This window comes from Equus caballus, chromosome 31 (assembly GCF_041296265.1).
Source record: "Equus caballus isolate H_3958 breed thoroughbred chromosome 31, TB-T2T, whole genome shotgun sequence".
NCBI lineage: Eukaryota > Metazoa > Chordata > Mammalia > Perissodactyla > Equidae > Equus > Equus caballus.
Genome location: NC_091714.1, coordinates 10,363,872 through 10,383,929, shown reverse-complemented (window position 1 = coordinate 10,383,929; position 20,058 = coordinate 10,363,872). Strand labels below are relative to the sequence as shown.

At 48.5% G+C, this 20,058-nt stretch overlaps 1 protein-coding gene across 7 annotated transcripts in view; it reads left to right on the top strand.

The window, feature by feature from the left end:
- Window positions 1-20,058, top strand: part of ZDHHC14 (zinc finger DHHC-type palmitoyltransferase 14) — a 278,614-nt gene that overhangs the window by 245,570 nt on the left and 12,986 nt on the right. For all 7 annotated transcript variants that reach the window (XM_023633128.2, XM_001501190.6, XM_001501178.6 and 4 more), the window contains 3 exons: window positions 5,981-6,083; window positions 7,215-7,324; window positions 12,500-12,602. In XM_023633128.2, the coding sequence (XP_023488896.1) occupies window positions 5,981-6,083; window positions 7,215-7,324; window positions 12,500-12,602 (316 nt within the window). The remainder of the gene's footprint in view (window positions 1-5,980; window positions 6,084-7,214; window positions 7,325-12,499; window positions 12,603-20,058) is intronic.

Here is a 20,058-nt window from a genome sequence, read left to right as displayed (position 1 = left end):
TAACCTTTAACTTTACTTTTTTAGACAAAAATGTTTAATTTATTAGCAAAAATCAATCTATAAATCTTATACTACTTGGCTCCTGGGTTATGGGCCTTATAACTTTGCCCCAAAATTATACGAATATTTCCTTTATTTTCCTCTAATACCTTTGTATTTTGTTTCTTAAGTGTAGCACAGTAATTTATCTATGATAGAATTTTGTGTTTGTGGTATGAGCTGAAGTTCTGTTTTCCCCAAATGTTTAGTGAAGTGTCACGTACCACTCACTATGCTATTCTAATAATTCTCAAATTTTGGGGTCTTGGACTCCTCTATACTCCTAAAAATTATTGAGGACCCCAAAGAGCTTTTGTTTATATAGATTATATATATATATATTTGTACACATTGTGTTTGAAATTAAAACTGAGAAATTTTTAAAACACAAGAATGAGCAAGCTCTCATGCAATTACCTTAAGACTGCGAACATCATCTTGTAATCATGCAGCCTCCAGCAGAAGCCACTGAATGGCAGAATGAGAGCAAAACTGGTAAATAATGTTCTGGTATTGACAGGAAGATGGTTTTGACCTGGAGGACCCCCTGAAAGGATCTTGGGGACCGTAAGTGTCCACGGGCCATACCTTGAGAACTACCACTTTCAGCTCTAATCTGAAATGTCTGTTTCGGACTCTGTCCTGTCCTCTTGCTGTTCTGGCCCTGTTCTTACCTTGCGTTGTTTGCTAGAAAAGTCTTCTCCCACCCCCACCCCCCCCACCATGATGTTCTTTTTCAAAATTTCTTACCTGTTCTTGTACATTTTCTCTTCCTGATGAATTTTAGAGTCAGTTTGTCGAATTCCATTTTAAAAATTCCAGTTGGAATTTTGATTGGAGTTATAGTGACAACATAGATTAATTTGGGACCATGGCACCCCTTTATTGCCTGGTATACAGGCATCTAGGAGAAAGGCATTTGCGAGACGGAAAGATGATGGTCAAGTGATCCAGTCTGCAGGGTCTCAGCGACTTTCCCTTTTCAAAGCGTCTGCCGTGTCCATCATCAGGACGTCGACAGCCCCCGCCCCAGAGGCAGCGACGGGCTCTCAGGGGACCGGCGCACAAACCGGATTTTCCTATCTCTGTCTGAGGATTGGAGGGTCGTCTAACTGATGAGGAAAATATGCTGACAAGTTCCTGCACCTAAATATCTAGAAGCATTAAATGCTGATGTAGACAGTCTAAAGAACAGGGGGAGCGACGGCCGGTGTCTGCTCTCCCATCAGAGCTCTTCCTGTCAGTGAGCATTGCCTCTTTTACTGTAGTTTTTTGGGGGGGAAGAAATGCTTACCAACAACATCTGTTTCTTATGTTTTAAACATCAGAACCCAAGGTTCAGAATAAGATGCATGTCTGGTGCCCACAGAGAAATGCCCCTCAAGGCCGCACGGCAGCCGGGGCCTGGTGGGTCCAGTGCTCAGAAAGGAAAGGGCCGAGGCCGGGCCTTGGACTTCAGCGTTCCCTGGTCTTCTGGAATCTGGGGGATTTGGGTCAATGAGGAAACCCCCATGAAATACAAACTTTTTAAAATAAACTATGATCTGGATTTGGCACTTGGCAAAAAATGCTGTCGCCAGCCTGATTGCTGGAGTGTGGCAAGATGGGCGATGACATATTAACAGAGACGAGTTCTTCACCCAGGGGTGGCTCTGAGGCCATAGGGCTGATGAACAAGATTAACATCACAGGCAGTTTCAGCCTTGCTGTCGTGAGGTCTGAGGCCCCAAAGTTAGGACCTGTCAAGTGACACTGCCATAGCTTGGGGCCTTGGGAAGGGTTCTTTCTCTCCTGGAGGGTCTGGAAATCAAGTTCTAGTTCTGTTGTGCCATGAACTGCTGTGTGAGCTTTCGTAAGTGGCTTGACTGCTCTGGGCCTCAGCTTCCTACCTATAAAATGAAGGGATTAGAATAAATCAGGACATCTTAACTTGGGGTCCATGTGTATCCGTGGAGGGGCAGCTCGGGAGTTTTGAAGCCTCCTGGAATTATAAGAAAAAAAATGTGTTTGTGTGCATTTTTTCTGAAAAAAAGAGTGAGACCCCAGAAAAGTTAAAAACTTTTGGTTCTGAGCCAGCCCTGATGGCCTAGTGGTTAAAGTTCGGCATTCTCACCACTTCAGGGCCTGGGTTCAGGGTTCAGTTCCAGGTCACAGAACCACACCACTCGTCTGCCAGTAGCCATGCTGTGCCGGCAGCTCACATAGAAGAACTAGAAGTACTTACAACTAGAAAGTGCAACTATGCACTGGGACTTTGGGGAGGGGAAAAAAGAAAAAAAGAGGGAGATTGGCAACAGATGTTAGTTCAGGGTGAATCTTTCCCTGCAAAAAAAAAAACCTTTGGTTTCACGATCTCTTACCTTTTCTGATTCTCCAGATACTTGGGTGTCCTCACCATTCTGCCCAACATGATTCCCACATCCCTGCAGGGCTGTCTCCCCTTGCTTACCTTCCCTCGGGCAGACGCCCCGTGCCCTTAGGGCAGGGAGCATATCCTTCCCCAGCCTCCCCTGTCCTGAGTGCAGAGCTGGGTGCCCAACAAGGCACAGAGCAAGCTCTTCTGGGAATTATGCAGAAACTCGGTGGAAGCTGCTCTGCCAATCAGCGCTTTTCGAAGTCTCTTTCAATTCCAGAATCATCTAGTGAGTGCCTCGATGTGCGACCTCTTGGGCTAGGGGCTTTGGGGGATTTAAAGCTATACCCCTGGCTACAAAAGGGGCTCACTGTCTTACTGGGGGCTGGGAGGGGACCATAGAGGCTGGTAGTGGTAACTGCTCTAATTTGGAACCCATCTCTGATGTAATAAATGCCCAACTGCTTAGGAAATTGGCTCCTACTGGGGTTGGCGTGTTTCATCTCATTTCTCTTTAAAAAGAAAAGTCAGTAAATGGGTTTTGATACATTTAAGAGAAATTTATGTTTCTTAATGTTATTATGGTGTAGATATTTTCAACATCCAGCTGTTGGTGAGTGAGATGTGTTGTTCACATATTTCACATCAGGCTGAGAGTGAATTTGAAGGGGAATGGATTCCTTAAGTGGCCATACGTTCAAGAGTCCCTGCGGAGGAGGGTCCCCATCACCCCAGCAGAGGTTGGGGTCAGCCTAGAGCCACTTGTCCCTCAGCAAGAATTAGGAAAGGAACCAGCCCGTGGCTTTTCTGTCGTCCTGGTAGAGCCAGACTTCCAGGGTTCAAATCCTAGCTCTGCTGTTTCTTAAGCAAGTTACTTAACTGCTCTCTGCCTCAGTTTACCCATCAGTTAAGTGGGAACCGCACTTCTTACTGGGTTGGCCTGAGGATTAAGTGAGTTCATCCAAGTGAAGCCGTTAGACTAACAGTGCCTGACACATAGCTAGTGATGCCAGCCACTGTTATGAAGGGCGATGATGATTCCTTAAGACACACTGTGGGAGAAGCGTCAGCTGTGTGGGGGAGGAGCGAAAGTGGGCTGCCTCTTGCATCCTACCTTGAATCATGTCATTTTGACACAGCTGTGTGCTAACAGTGAAACCGCCTTCTGCTATTTATAAAATGTTTCTAAAGCACATGAGATATTAATATAGCAAACTGCATTTTTTGTGTGTTGCTGTAAACCTTTCAGATTCCATGTCTACTGGCAACAATGCCTCTTTAGGGGGGTAATTGTTTTAAGCAGCATTGCAAAAGGGACAGAATCTGGGCAGTAGCCCCTTTAAAGTCTGTGACCCTTCACTTTCCTATGCCAGATTTTATATAGTTCGCACATAGGGATGTTCTGTATATTTTGACATCGCCATCTTTAAAGCTGCCTGGATTTGAAACTTTTGATGACATACAGGCATTTCTGAGATGGAAGTTTGACTCTTCATGTGTTGTTCACGAAATAAAGCTTTTGATCTGTTCTTTATTCTGTCTTTTCTGCCCTTGACCTTTCCTTGCTTCCATTTCATGGGTTGCCTCCTCTTTGATCTTCCTATCTCTTGACTTTCCCTTCCAGCCTGTGCAAATTCATTGCCAGGGTCACCTCCCTCAAATCCCATGTGGGTTGCCTCCCCTGTCTGTCCCCTCTTGGGTGTGGAATGAGGGTGGGAGGAGGGCATGTGTGATCCTGACCTGTGGGAAGGCAGTTGAGAACAAGACCATCTTTGCTGCAGGGGCTGCTGTCTGTGTGTCCCCATGTACACACAAGGCTTCTCGCCATAACCATTTGCCCACCTTCACTGGAGAAGTGAAGATGTTGCCCAGGCCGCTGGCAGCCCTGGGGAGGGGTCTGCGTCTCTGCATCTTTCTATTGCCCCACTGATTCTCCCTACCCGTCATCCTTATCTGCTTTTCCAAAATACCGCCTTAAGTTTTTCTCTTCTCACGAGATATAGCTACTCCCCTCTTCACTCACCTGCTTCCTCCAGGAGGACAGGCCAGAGCCTGCTGAAAGCACCGTGTGCTGGTGATCTCTAAGACCCCAGCTGCTCTGGGCTGTTTTCCTCTTGGCTAGCTGGCAAAGGGCCTCTATTCTTCTGAGAAGTCTTTTTAATTTCAGGGTCATGCTTTTCTGCGACCTTGAAGTTTCTAGAGGTTTAAACTTTAGAAAAGTAAAGTATTTTTTCTACTTCCCCAAGAGCAGACCCAATGGTTTGTCCTAATGCTGAAAGTCAGTCAACAGGCAGGAGCCCAGTCATTTCTCCTGTTTTGTATGCAGCCCCACATGCCCGGGCCACGGCATTCGTTAATAATGACGTGGCAGATGATGGCGCTGCACTGGATAATTTATGCATTTCTCTGGTCTAAAGATGAATTACATCCAATCCAGAAAAAAAATCAATGGTGATGTATTAAAGTATGATCGATGGCTTCCATCCTTGGAAGTAGGAAGAAAGCAGGAGCATAGACTTTCTCCAGTCTGTAGTTTATTGTTGAGAGATGCGTCTACGTATTTAAAGCCCCAGACCTACGATGAATGTTGTGTTTCCTCAGAAACATCTGTGTCTTGTAAAGAGAATTTTAGAAACATTTGGGGGCCAGAAGAGTTCTCTAGTCTTTTCAAATTTCGACACTCTTGGTCGATTTATCTTATCTGTTGAAGAATGCCAAGCTTTTCCTCCTCTGAGGATCGCATGTCTTGTGGAACTGTAGACTTCCCGTCACTCGGTGTCTAGTGAGCAGTGGGGTCTCCCAGTTGCCCATCAGTCAGCTGAGGACAGCCTTATGTGTCAGAGTTGGCTGGGGGGCTGGGAAAATGTCCCCTAAGTAAAAATACCTCTCACCCTGATGCCACTCTGAGAAATGCCCCCAGTGGTTCAGAAGCCCAGTTCAGGTGGGGGTGGGCAGCCACCGGTGGGTGAAAGGGCCGTCCAGGGAGACAGAAAGCATGAACATAAACCCTGTCTGGGCTGCAGCCACTGGCAAACAGCCCTGTGCGTGACTGTCCACTGTTGCTAGCGTGGCAAGTTACTTACATCCTCAGCATCAGGTCAGGGGAGAAACCTGGTGTTACTACAGTCCTCAGCATCCTGAAGCCGAAATCGGTCTGTGATTGAAGTGATACTCAGTGTTGTGTTCTTTCATCGAAGGCCTGGGCCGCGGCCAACTCCAGCCAGCGAGCTTCCTGGCTTTGCAGCCACAGTCATTGGCTACACAGTGAGTCACAAGGGCAAGGTGAAAGTCAAGTGGGGAGGACAGCAGAGGAGCTGTCAACCATGTAAAAGCAGACAAGCAATGTCGAGGGAGCCCCCAGTCATTGACCACGCACGAGTGCCGAGAAGGTGAAGCAGAGCGTGGCATGGTGCCTGCCCTGAGGGCTCTCCCTCTGGTTGGGATGAACCCCATGAGGCTGGGTAGACCCAAGAGGCCTGATTAAGTGTCTCTGGGTGTTTTCTGTCCAAATTGCAAGTCATCCCGGCTCCTTGGGGACCTGAAGAGCCTTTCCCGTCCTCCCGGTTCACCTCCTTGACTCCGGGTCACCGTGCTGGAGGCCGTGGTGTGCTTCTTCTCCGTCTGGTCTATCGTGGGGCTCTCGGGTTTCCACACATACCTGATCAGCTCCAACCAGACGACGAATGAAGATGTAAGTTCCTGGCAGTAGGGGGCGTGGGCATGTTCTTTTGTGCTCAGAAACAGGGGGGAAGAGGGGACGAAAAGGTCAGGGGCCAAGATCTTCCACACATCCCATCCCAGACATGAGTGCCTGGGAGTGAAGAGTGTGCGGTGGAAGCATTTTCATACCCTGTCTCCAGTTTCTCCATTGGGAATCTCTCAAGTACCTTGCTTTCTGACCACATCAATTAAGAGACTAGAATCGGCCACGTGACACCCAATTCTGAGCCCCGAGGAAGAGATTCTGTTCTATTCCTTTTAAATCATTTTGTAAGCAACTTGTCACACCTCCCCTACTGAAGAGAGACCATGGCAGGCTGACATCTCGCGGTGAGCGCATGTCTGCCTTTCATATTTAATATCTTCCTTTTGTTTTTGGAGGAGATTGCCCTGCCCCAAAGTTTCACCTTTGCTCCAAGATTATCTGCCTATACCTAAGGCAGATGGAGAGCGGCGTATAAAAACTGGAAATGGAATGTTGGAGAATGTTCCTTCGTGAGCCTGGTCCTCTTTTCTCTGAATATTTGGGTTCTGACACAAGAATCTATCAATAAATGAATTAAATGTCTCAGAATCAGTCAGGCTGCCTTAAAGTTTTGAGCAAATTGGTGTTGATGAGATATGCAAGTTCAGAGAATATTAAGATACTTATTAGTGTTTAGTAACTATGAATATTAGTATCTATGAAATTATTTTGGCAACCCCGAGGGTGAATTCAGCCAGGCTATAAATTGGGAATTAGGGAGCTGCGTTAACTCTTTCAGCCACCATTCAACTAGTTACTATTTAGCACATTAAATGTGAGTGTGAAAAAAATCTCCACTTGCTCATGTGAGCTGGCCTTTTATTACCACGTAGGAGAAATCAGAGATTATTGTCCCCAGAGAATGTTACTTTCTCCCTAATCTGACCTGCTGTTTTGGGATATTTCCAAATTTGGGAGTAAAAGCCAGTTTTTCTTGAGAAAAGTATCTCAGTTTCTCCTGCTGAAGAAATGAATAGATTATTTGCATTCTTTACACGCTTCTCGTGGTCCCATTTGCCTAAACTGGGGCATCGGTATGAAGGCTATTGTATGTTATTGACTCTCCTTTTCTTGCAGATTAAAGGCTCTTGGTCAAATAAAAGAGGTAAAGAAAATTACAATCCCTACAGCTACGGGAATATCTTTACAAACTGCTGTGTTGCCCTGTGTGGGCCCATCTCTCCCAGGTAAGATTCAGACGGCATCGTGCCCTTGAACTGACCTTGGGAAAGCAGACACCTTAGCTGTCTTAGCACAGGCCCCCGGGGTAGAGAGCTGGCCTCTGCTGGTGGGTTTGCTCACACCCCTGCAAGGACCAGCTCAGCCCTCCGCGTTGCGCTGTGCAGACATGGCTTCAATGAAATAGAGACCTGGCTCCATTTGTTGTGTTGTGCTCAGCAGCTTTTTGGTTCTTCCACTGAATTGTCAAGTTTGGGGGAAATCCTCTAAGGATCAATGTAGAGAAACTGACGGATGTGATGCCATTAATTATTGTATGATGTTGCGCATCCGTGATGCGCAGGGAGCTGTGGTTAGCGTAGTAAGGGAGCCAGGACACACAGGTAGGAAGCAACTAGAAAACCTGTAGGAATAAGTAAGTGCTAAGGGCTGAGTTGCACAGAAGATAAATGCTAAAATAGTTCAGAGGGAAAGATAAATGTGGGCCAAAGGAGTCAAGATGTGGTGATGATAAAACAGTAATAATATTAATAATGGCAGCAGCTGACATTTATTGAGGAGTGTTATGTTACGCTCTGCCCTAAGTCCTTTGCATCTATTAACTTTTCAAAGCCCACTCTGTACCGATAAGGTAGGTACTATTATATCCCATTGTACAGAAGAGGAAACTGAGGCACAGAGAGGTTAAATAATGTGCCCAAGATCACACAGCCAGTAAATGCTGCCTAGTCAGGACCCAAACCCAGGCATATGACATCAGAACTAGTGTGTGTGTTGACTGGTACACACTACCTCTGGGTCCAAAATACAGTTGATTCTTGATTATTTGTGCGTTACACCCATGTAGAATATTTCCAACAGATTAATCAAACAATCATCAAAAATAATTATTGCGCAAGTATTCCAGGTCTGTAGAATGAGTTTCCAAGCCGTTACTGCTTCCTCCCTTTTGTTTTCTAAATGTGTAAAATGGAGAGAAACCACAAAACCACTGAGGCTGGCTCCAGGGCAGCCCCACTCTTCGCCTAGACTTTCAAGGCTGGTCCTCAGGGGTATGTGCTCCCGGAATGCAAACTTAATTTTATTATCCGCTTCAGTGAAACATCATTAAAGGGGTAAGAGTGATGCTCCCCTCTAAAAATTCCAGGCATATGTTCCAAGGCCATTTATTGATTGGTCCCGGGTTATGGTTACTGGTGCTATTGGGTAATTAGAAATTGATTATTTTCCAGGTTGAGCCTAGAAAGTTGGGAGCTCAGTGTGCCACTCTCCTCCAGAATTGGGGGCCCTTGTGTTCCCTCTGACCTGCCCCTCAGAGGCTTCCTCGGGGGCGTGCTGGCAAGACGGGGTACCCAAGGTCTCTGGATGGAGGGGCTGCCTTAGGCCGAGGGACAGGCATGCCCAGGCAGGTGCCAGCCAAGGCATAGTGCTCCACCAAGAGACTCTGTGTGTGTGTGTGTGTGTGTGTGTTTCTCATGAGCACATCGTTACCCCATTTAAGAACATTTTAGAGGCAACGCAAGTGCCCGATTATGGGCCCACAGGTGGCTCTTAGCCCCTGTCTGAGGTGAGGGACACCACTCAGCAGGGGCTCAGAGAGCCCCATGACTCTCCAGGAGAGCCCCGGACTCACCCAGCCTGCCTCCTGGGGCTCTGCAGTCCACAAAGACCGTCAGGAAGTGCTTGGTTTTTCCCAAGTTGGCTGGTGTTTCCTGTTGATGTGTTTCTTTGTGGAAAGCGTGGACAGGACATGAAACGCAGACTGGAGGCCTAGGAGGGCCGTAAGAGACAGGAGATCTGAGCCAGCATCTTTCCCTGTATCTAAACCGTGCGCCTGAATCCAGGAAGGGAATCTGGAAGTCTCCTGTTTTGTCCAAATCTCTTCTCTGGTTCCCGAGTCCTCGATCTGCATTTGGCGCCGCTCTGTATTGTTTATAGATCAAGTCTTGTCACAACTGAAATCCTTTCTTCCACAACTGGATTCAGCATGCTGTTTTGGCTGAGTTGGGGCTGTATTCCTTCCAAAATCCATGTCGCTCTGGCTGGGGCACTTCTCAAGGATGGGCCTCCTCTCGGAACCCCTTGACTTGCTCAAGGGTTTGCACGAGGAAGATGGGCCACTGATCCCTCCCGCTCTGCCCATGGGCTCCCCAGGGCCGGTCTGGGCAGAAGTGAGCGGGCGTGGCGTTTGCCTTTGCTCCGCCCTCCCGTGGGCTTCCTTGCTCCCTCCTCCCTCTGCCCCACGTCATTCAGGCCCATCTGCTGAGCGGTGTCCCTCACCTCAGACAGGGGCTAAGAGCCACCTGTGGGCCCAGAATCAGGCACTTGAGTTGCGTCTAAAATGCTCTTAAATGGGGTAACGATGTGCTCGTGAGAGAGAGAGAATGTGTGTCTTTTCACGTTTCCCGGTGAGAGCTACAGACCACCAGGGCAAAGACCCACCGTCAGTTCCCTTCACAGTGTCCCCAGCGGGTGGCAGTGAGTGGGAGTGGCCAGGTCTTGGGAAGGAGATCCCCATACAAGTCTGGCAGGAGGAATGGAAAGTCGGAAAGACAGAAATCCCAAGGTGTAGTCAGGGTCAGGCCCTATGAGCTGGTGCTGTGGGTCACAAGTCGTTAAGAATTCACTTGGCCACTGTTACTGGGCACGCACTGTGTGGCAGGCTCCGTGCTGGGTGCTGGAGATGCCCGTGAGAGAGCGTGCATCTCATGGGCGATACAGACCCATCCATGGCAAGTCTGCAGTGAAGGAGGGGCTGTGATGGGGGCAGGCGGGGTGCAGGTTCCGTGGGACTCCTGGGAGGGCTCCCCAGAGGAGGAGGGTCTAAGTTGTGATCTCTTCTAAAGGATCAGTAGGAATTGAGGGAAAAGAATTACGGGAGAAGGGACAGAGGGAACAGCATGTGCAAAGGCCCAGAGGTGAGGGGGGAGCCTGACTTGTCAGAGGAGGAACTGAAGCAGTTGTTAGTGTGCAGGAGTGAGGGACGCATGGAGGGGCAAGGCAAGAGACGAGATGAGGGGAACGCGACCCATGTGGGCCATTGTGAGGGCCAGAAGGAGACTTGGGGAGGAGTGCCACGGCCCTGGGCACGTGGCTGGTCCCTTAAACAAGCTGAACTCATAGGATGCAGCCTGACAACAACTTTGTCTTTTCTCCCTGCGGGCCCGTCAGACTCTCTTGATGACCTAGTTCTTTCTCTGCCCCTGGATGAAATCCCTTGCAAGGCCCTTAATTTCTCCTGTCACTTAGAAAAAAAAAAAGACTCAGGGCACTTTCATTTCCTCCAAAATAGTGTCATTTCAGTGAATCAGAACTCTGAAGTTGATTGAAAGTGAACACTTTCCACTCCTTCATCCTACCCAGGTTGGGATTTCAATTTGTCTTTTGGGGGAATATAATTCAACCCCCGAGATGCCCCTTCCAGCCAGCTCCACACTGGCTGTGTCCCAGGGGACCTGCATCTGGCCTCTCAGCCTGGCCTGGCCCAGCTTCCGGCTCCCAGCCTCCTCCCGGGTTATCTCATCAGCCGGTGAAGATGACTCCTTTCCCAAGACATCCTTTGCTCTTTTGGCCTTCAATCTTTTATACCCATGAAGGTGGGTCTAACCAGGTCTAAGAACCCCCATTGGTCCTACATGGGGAGTCCAGAGCCTCCCTTTGGAGGATGGGGGTTCTTGTAGCCTGTTGTTTTTTTTCTGAACCTCTGGGGATTTAACTGAAATTGAAGCAGAGAGAGTCCCATTTCGAGATCCTGCCACAAGTATTTTTCAAAAGCTTGTTATTCTGTCACTTGGAGACCTGAAGGTCGTCGTTGCAATGATGGCTCCCGTCCTCTGAGGGCCAGACTGACAAGGAGGAGCATCTTCAGCAGCCTGGCCCTCACCCTCGGGATGGGGGGTGTTTGTGGACATGGGGATGCATTTCGGGCGTTTCACAGAAGGTGCTGAGGACTTCCGGGCAGGTTCTGTGCTGGGAATGTGGTCCCAGCCCCACACAGTGGGAGGCCACACGGGGACCACCCACGTATTAGCCGAACCTCCTGTTGCCCTTTGCAGTTCTGCCTTAGACTCAAGGTCAACACTGAGCCCTCACTCAGAGAGACGCAAAGGCCAACTCTTTGGATGGCAAGGTGAAGCTCCCCCCTTGCCTTTGTCTTTACAAACGTTATGCAGAAAACTTGCCGTTTTATTCATTCAGTGAACAGGCATTTGCTCAGCTCCTGCTGGATATCAGTCGTGGAGATACAAGAGTTATGAAGACCCAGTTCTTGCCCTCATGGAGTTTGCATTCCACGACAGGTGCAAGTGTGGAAACAGGGGTGCCAACATGATGTGACACGGGTGCCCAGGGGGCTCCAAGGGCACAGTGATGTGCCCTGAATCCGGGGACATGGGCCAGGGGCTGTGGGGGAAGAAAGGATGAAGACTGCCCTCGGGAGCTTGCAGGCTGCTGGATGAGATCGTATCAAATCACTGTGACACCAGGCAAACAGTGACATGCACATGGGAAGGATAGCATGCAGGGCTGGGAGAAGCAGATAAGGGAAGAAAGCGAGTACAGGGGCAAGAGCAGGGCTGGGGCTTTTGACCCTGGCCAGGAAGAATGGACAGGGGAGGAGAAGGGAAAGTGACTTTGGACAAGAAAAAAACAGAGCTTGAACAAAAATACAGGGATGGCACAGCACAGAGTACCCATGAGGTCTGTGGCGTCTGTTCTCGTGCAGTGCATACAGCAGGTGCTCAGACACGTTCGTTGAAGCCAGGACCCTAGGAACACCGTGTGCAACAAAAAGATGTGGATTTAAGGCTGGACAGGAAAGCTGGGGCCAGGTTGTGTGAGGCCTTGAAGCTGAGCGAGCAGGAGGGGTGAATTGAGCGTGATGGTGATGTGGGCCGTGGACGGGAGGGGCCAAGGCTGGTGGCAGTGAGGCCAGCGGACGAGGCGGGGCTCTGTAGTGGTGACAGGGAGGGAACAGGTGCTGCAGGCATCATTAAAAGCAAAAGGAACAGAATTTGATATTTGATTACACATGAAGGTGAGCAGAGGTGCATCCCAAGGTGCCTGAGGTGGGGCCCGTCACAGAGAGAGGGGGTCCACAGAGATGGAAATTAAAATAGCCTTGATGGCGTCTTCGGCTTTTTATTCACTCTTTCCCTCCTGTTTTGTTTTGTTCTCTCTTGTAGCCTCATTGACAGAAGAGGGTACATCCTGCCTGACACACCCCAGCCAGCTGCGCCCTCCAATGGGATGGCCGCGTACGGGGCCACGCAGTCGCAGAGCGACATGGTAGGGGCCGCCTGCAGCTGGGGCCGCAGCTCCCTGCAAGGCTTCTCTTCCGCTTCTGTGTTTGCTAACCCAGTAACAGCCAGGCACGGCTAGCAAGCTTCCAGACCGAGCGACTGCAGGGCTCAGATGAGGGGAGGGAAGTGTGAAAGTAAGACAAGGTCCAACCAAGGCTTATGGCCGCCGAGCGGTTGGCTTGTTGAGGGTTGTGTAAGGGGAGGTCCACGTGCAAAACGTCTTCCAGAAACAGCTGTGGCACCTCGTGATGGAAAACCCCTTAACGGAACCAAGGTGTTGCCTGGAGGACAAGATACAGCAACCAATGCAGGGCCGGCTGTTTGGATAGTCCCTTGTCCCATTCTGTTCCTTTGCCTCAATCTGTGCGGACCCTTCCCACCCCCACTTTAAGTGTGCAGTGGAGAGTGCTGCCAGTTCTCCCCACTTTCAGCCACATCTTAGATCAGCCATTCACACTTTAGTGTGAATAATCAGACAAGGTGTTCATTCCTTCACAGCAAGACTCAGCGAGTGCCTCGCAGGTTGTGCGTCCACGGAGTTGTGGACAGCGTGCTTTGTTTCCAGGCTGCACGTGGGAGACTTGGGGAATGGGGAGTCTTCCCATGAGCCCCTGAAATCACAGCCTGGCCCGGCCCTGACCCTCAGTGCCTTAAAATTCCTTCCGTGTCTCTAAGGCAATGGCCTTTCTCTATCTGGAACAAATTTCCCTAAAGAAAGTCTGTGTTTCTGAAGGGGACCCGGTCTGTGGCCCCGGGCACTGTTTGCTCCTGTGGACCTGAATCACCCACAACAGAGTTTGCGTGACAAACAGGTCCAAGACCTGCATTTGGGGGCAGAAGTGGGGAATGACAGCCCTCTGGACACCTGGTTTCTCTGTATAAAGAACCACAAGGTGAAAGCCAACAGTCTCAAGAGTCTCTGAGCACTCGGGCCAAGAGAAATGGCTCCATCCCAGGGCCCCTCCGGCCGGGTCACAGCCAGGGTGACAGCTGTGCCACCAGCGGCACCTGGCTGGGTGTGTCTGTTGGCCGTGGTGGTGTCTAGTTTGTGTTGTTTCGTTTTGCTTTGCTAATAATTCATCTTTAAAAGAAAGTATATATACGTACCGGTCCTCGCTGCTCTGCTCCGTAAGTGATCATGCGACATCTTGTTTTGTCCATGCTCGCCCACACAAATGACCCTTAAGGGTCACCCCTCCTTATTTTTTGGAGGAGGAAAGTGAAGACAGAGAGAGTAAATAGACAGGCCCACGGGAAAGGAGATTACATTCATTGAGCCCCAACTGTGTTCAAGGCACTCAATAATCAGTATCCTGTTTAATCCTAAACCAACAGTGGGAAACAGGCATGCTTGCCTCTCGCTTTTTTTTTTTTTTTTTGGTGAGGATGACCCTGAGCTAACATCTGTCGCCAATCTCCCTCTTTTCGCTTGAGGAAGATTGTTGCTGAGCTAACAGCTGTGCCAACCTGCCTCTATTTTTTGTATGTGGGACCCCACCACAGCATGGCTTCATGAGCAGTGGTAGGTCCGTGCCCGGGATCTGAACCCATGACCCCTGGGCTGCTGAAGCAGAGTGCGCAAAGTTAACCACTATGCCACTGGACCAGCCCCAATCCTCTCTTCTTTTTTAAGCTAGGAGAGGTGGATCATCTACCCAAGGGCATACAGCCGCTAATTTGCGGATCCAAACTCAGTCTGATGACTCCCACACCCACGCTCACTTCACACACTGCATCCTTCAAGTGCACAGGCGTTAAGGACAAGTGTATCCATGCTCAGAAGTCTTACTCACCTACTTGCAGGTGCACAGCAAATGTCCCGTAAGGACAGAGCTAACCAGGACTCTGACCACAGCACCCACTGATCACCCCTCTGATGTGTGCGTGTGTTTGCACACACTGTGTGCATAACCTCACGTGCATTCAGCAGCTCTTCCCGAGTCCCTACTGTGTGTCAAGGGCTCAACCAGATGCTAGGGATGCAAGGTTGTAGGCTACAGTCCCTCTGCCCTCAAGGTCAGCAGTCGGGGACAGGACATAAACAGATACGTGAAGGAGCCATTGCTAACCTTCGCTAGGAGAGACCCCTGAGGGCAGTTGTCCTTGTCAGAACCAATGAGCTTCTGCGGGTTTTACCCCGTGACTCTCGTTGTACTGGTCTCACCGTGTTCTGTGCTTTCTCTGGATTTAAGAAATAAACAAAGGCCATCTTGAAGGTGTGGACAGCTTTCAGCTACTTTAGTTCCAGATGAGATAGAGGCATTAGTCATTAATGCAACAAACGTTTATTGAGCCCCTACTGTGTGCCTTGGTGACAGCCGGAGAGGGCAGGTTTAATGAAGGAAATGGGGAGGTCGTTTCACTCCCTATGGTTAATCAGATACCGAACTGCTGCTGTGCCCTCTGGCGTCCAGTCGGTTTGGACTGCACGCGACTCCAGTCAAGGGTGTGCCCCCGTGGGCACTGGGGTGGCAGAAATGCTTAGGGTGAAATTGCCTTTTCCTGTGGGAAGGCCACCTCCCCAGTAACCAGGGACCCTGAAGGTACTGGTCTATGATGCCATAAGGATTTTTTGCAAAGGACAGTTCCGAGGTCAAGAAGAAGCTAACGCCTTATAGGTCAATTCAACATATGGATTCTTTTTAAGGCGTCCGTTCATCTGTGGCTGGAGCTCTATGTCGGAAACATGAGGGTACTCGAAACTCTAAGGCTCCTTGCCCTCCTGTTCTCCTCTGTATCTGGGGATGAGACACGAGTCTGGGCAGCGAAGGAAAGAGCTGCATGTGACATCCACAGGCCACTGAGCACCGGTCAGATCAGAGACGCAGCAAGAGCTCTGGACCCCACGCTGGAGCCTCTTTTGGTCCTGACCAAGGGAGCCATGGCATCCTGAGTCATGATGGGGGATTCAGTGAGGACTGGTGACCCCGGGTGACCTTCCAAGGCTGACAGTGCACTCAGACTTCACACCCTGTCTGCCATGCTCACCTGAGTGGAGGTGGAAGGTATACCTCTGCCCACAGCACCACCTTGCCATCAACACACACAAGGAGGGGAAGGCCTTCGTTCCTTCTTTTGTCCGTGAATGCACAGATCTTTTCTGAAGAGCTTCTAGGGCAAGGCTCTGAAAGCATTATGGGATGTAAAGAAATGACGAAGATGCAGGTTCACCCCCAGGAGCCTTACAGGACAGGAACACTTCAGTCGTCACAACCCTAAAGACATCTATGTCTCCATAAGCTCAGTTACACAACATTTTGCATACAAGTTCAAGATCAGGGTCTCCCCCTGAAGCCCATGGACCCCAAGGTAAAGAAACCCTGTATCAGTGAGTGCCGTGGTCCACCTTCTCCCCATCAAAGTCTAAAAATCTGGGAGAGTCTTGGAGACAGGTCCCTGGACCAGGATGTTCCAGCCAGTGATAAAATGGACAGAGATGTCCTTCCACATGGGGAGCACTTTAAAGTCGGCCACCAGGTTTTAAAGAGGCTTTTCTTATTCTCCCCTTGAAGAGGAAAGCAGGGGATGGGGATTAACTGTGCAAAGAGCCAGACTGCCACGTGCTGGACCGTGACCTTGACAAGTCACTTAGCCACTCTCTGCCTCAGTGTTTTCATCCGTAGCATGGGAACATTGGTATCCTTACCTTGTAGGGTTTCTCTGGGGATTAAGTAAGTTAATGCACACAAAGCACTTAATACCTTGCATAGCACAAGGTAAGTACTATATAAGTATTATTATCATTATTATTGTCATCTTCCTGATATCCACCAGTGCAAGGTCAGCCAGGTCTATTGTATCCACTCTGAGCAACTGGACAACAATGGATGCAGCTGGAGTGAGGGAAAGCTTCCCATGCTGGATGAGAGCGCTCCAGCCCCGGCTCCACCAGTTATCTCCCTGACCATTAGCAAGTCACTCTGCCTCTGTGGTCCTCAATTTTCCTCATCTGCGAAATAGAAGCCAGGACCAATTTGTCTCTAAAGGCTGCCCAGCTCTAAGCTGTTTGAGTCTCTGATCTTTGTAGCTCAACAGATGGGTGAGAAGATCAGAGAACAATTCTCAGTCCAGCACACGGGACAGAGCCCCCCTCCTCCTCCTAGAAGAGGGTCAACACTGCACCCCCTGGCTCCTCATTCACTTCCCACCCTCCCTGACCCACAGACCCGAGACCCAGGAACCCAGTGCTTGGTGCAGGATTGGGAGACATGCTGCCGTATGGTCTTCACACCAAAACTTCCCCTGAGAGTAGGATTGTGTGTTGCTTTTCTTATTTGTCTCATATTTCTTGTATTTCTAGAATAAATCCCACTTGGTTATGGTGTGTAATCCTTTTAATGTGTTGTTGACTTCGGTTTACTAGTATTTTGTTGAGGATTTTTCCATCCCTATTCATAAAAGGTAGTGGTCCGTAGTTCTCTTTTCTCGCGATGTCTTTGGTGTTGGTATCAGGGCAGTACTGGCCTCGTAAAATGCGTTGAGAAGTGTCTCTACCTCTTCTGTTTTTTGGAGGAGTTTGTGAAGAATTGGGGTTAATTCTTCTTTGAAGATTTGGTAGAACTCACCAATGAGTCATCTGGTCCTGAGCTTTTCTTCGTGGGTAGTTTTTTGACTTCTACTTCACTCATTATTTATTACAGGTCTTTTCAGACTTTGTATTTCTTCTTGAGCCAGTTTTAGTAGTATGTGTCTTCCTCGGGGTTTATCTGTTTCACTAAGTTATCTAATTTTCTGCCATTGTCTCTTCTGTCTTACTCAATATTGTTTTATCATGGAAATAGATGAAAAGAGGAAAACTTAATGACTGAGAAAGTAAAAACAAATAGAAAAAGTGAAGGGAGGGACTGGCCCAATGGTGTAGTGGTCAAGTTTGCACACTCCACTTCAGCGGCCCAGGGTTCGCAGGTTCAGATCCCAGGTGTGGACCTATGCACCGCTTTTCAAGCCATCCTGTGGTGGCATACCATATACAGAATAGAGGAAAACTATCACAGATGTTAGCTCAGGGCCAATCTTCCTCAAGCAAAAAGAGGAAGATTAGCAACAGATGTTAGCTCAGGACCAATCTTCATCACACACACAAAAAAAAAAGTGAAGGGAAAGGGAAGAAACAGTCAAGGACCTTTGTGGGAGGGAAGAAACACATGCAGTGGGCCCTGATGGGGGGAAATTGGTGTTTTGTATTTTTCCAACGTGCTATGAAATGCATGTATCTCTCCCAGAATAGTGAGCTGGGAGCCTCTGGCAAAGTGACTCCAGCGTGGGTTGCAGGTCCTGTACTGTTTCCTCTGCTTTCTCCCACTCTGAGTAAAGTTAGGGCCAAGAGAAAAATACGTATCAAGCAGTTTCCAGGAACTGTCGAAATGTGGAAAAAATGGGCTAAAATATTTCAAAACTGACAATGAAACGCATTCTTTGTAATATTCCTTTCCTTTGGCTGCTTAGGCTGCCTATAATACACATCCCAACCAAGACATCATGAGAGGAGCCAGCACATCATGACTAGCAGTGCCTGGCCTAAAGTAACCACAGACTCCTTGGGTTTTCTAGTCTCTGCTGTAGCAACAGACACCCAAGGCACCTACCCTCTTCTCCTTTGAAAGGAGCATCACTAAGCATCATCACTAAGAGCAATTAGTCTGCAATTTACCAAGCAATCCATCATTTTCCTTTTTACTTATTTATTTCACTTTTTGGATATTGTTAGAGCTCACAATCAGTTAAAAAAGTTCTTGTGTTCCAATCCTAGATTAGACAGATATAAAAACGAAAGCACAAGTCCTTTAATGATGAATTTGTCAGAGTTGCAAGGTGAATTTCGGGCAGTTCTAAAAATGGAACAAACTTTATTTAATATAGAATTATACTGTGGTCCAGTGCATCTCTGCTGGGGTTCACCACTCTTTGCAGTTGGCAGGGTCTTGCTAATATTGATACTATTAATGCAAGGATCATCTCATTTAATCCCCACAACAAGCTGCAAGTTATCCCCATTTTACAAAGGATGAAACTGAGGCTTTAAAATATTGAGTGACTTGCTCAAAATCACACAGCAATCACACAGATTCATGGCCTGGGTGCTTTCTACTGCATGCCAGATTTCCATTTAAAAAACCCTCAAGTTGGTGTCAGATGAACCTCTTCAGATCTGGTCCTTGCATCTGGGAGCTGAGTCTACTACAGTCCTGTGGCCTCAGCCTTGGATGTGCATTAGAATCACGATACTGACAACCTGAGCCCAGTTAAGTCCAAATCGCCAGGCTGGGGCCCCAAGAATTGGTCCTGGTGGTGATTTTAATCATCAGCCATCTTTGAAAACCATCACCATAGCCTTCAAATTCTTGCACAGTCCAAAAGTTTGGGTTACAAGGAGTGATTTTTGAGCCATATTTTGCTTTGGCACAAAGAAAGTTTCCTTTATCTTGAAAAATCTTAGGTCAATTTGGCTCAACTAAGACATAGTCCATTCAGAGAAACAGGTATATGGAGGATTTCAACAGAATGTGCTAGGATATGCAACGTGGGGGTGGGGGTTGTAGGAACTCCCAAAAGGAGTATCCAGGTTTCAGGCAAAGCTTCCTGGAGGAGATGATACCTGAGCTAAATGTTAAAAGAAAAGTTTCGATGAATTAGACACCCAAAGGTGGGAGGGATGTTCCAAGCAGAGCAAATACAGAAGCACAGGCATACATTGGGTGAAAGTGCTTGTGAGTGCAGGAACAGAGAAGACTGCATTACCAAGGCATGGATTGCAAAGCGGGAATTGGAGGGTGCTGAGGTGGGAGAGGAAGGGCATGAAAGGCCTTGGGTGCCTATAACCAGCATGGATTTTGTTCTGTAAGAGACAGACAGCCATTTCAGAGGCTCAGTTCAATGAGTAATACTATCAGATTTTCATTTGGGGTGAATGAGGCTGGCAGTAGTGGAGGAATCCCGGGAAACTGTGTGGGGCACAGAGGGAGGCATGCACGGAGGCAAGGAGAACAGAAGAAGGCCCTCGCAGTAAGCCTGATGACAGAGGGGCAGGACAGCAGAATTGGGTTCAGAAAAGAGGCAGCCACAGTCCAGGACTTGGAGACGGAGCTGCTGTAGAGGTCTGGGAGAGGGGAGCCAAGGATTTCTCCCACCCTTCAGCTTGGTGATGAGGTGATCATGCAACTCACCAATGGGAAATACGAGAGAAGGTGCTAGTTGGGGGATGCTGATTCAGACACGTGGAATTTGGGTGCCATGGATCCCTGGAGGTGCCCTGCAGGTAGCTGGACAGAAAACTCAGAGAAACTTTGCTTCCCCAAGCTTATGAAGGAATGACGTGGTTTGTAGAAATTCACTTTGAAGTAGTAGAAATGTGAATCGATTTCATTAGTTATCCTAGAAGTAACAGTCAATCTGGCATTTAAAAAAAACTAGAAGGCTTGCTCATGTTTGTCATCTCAGAAATT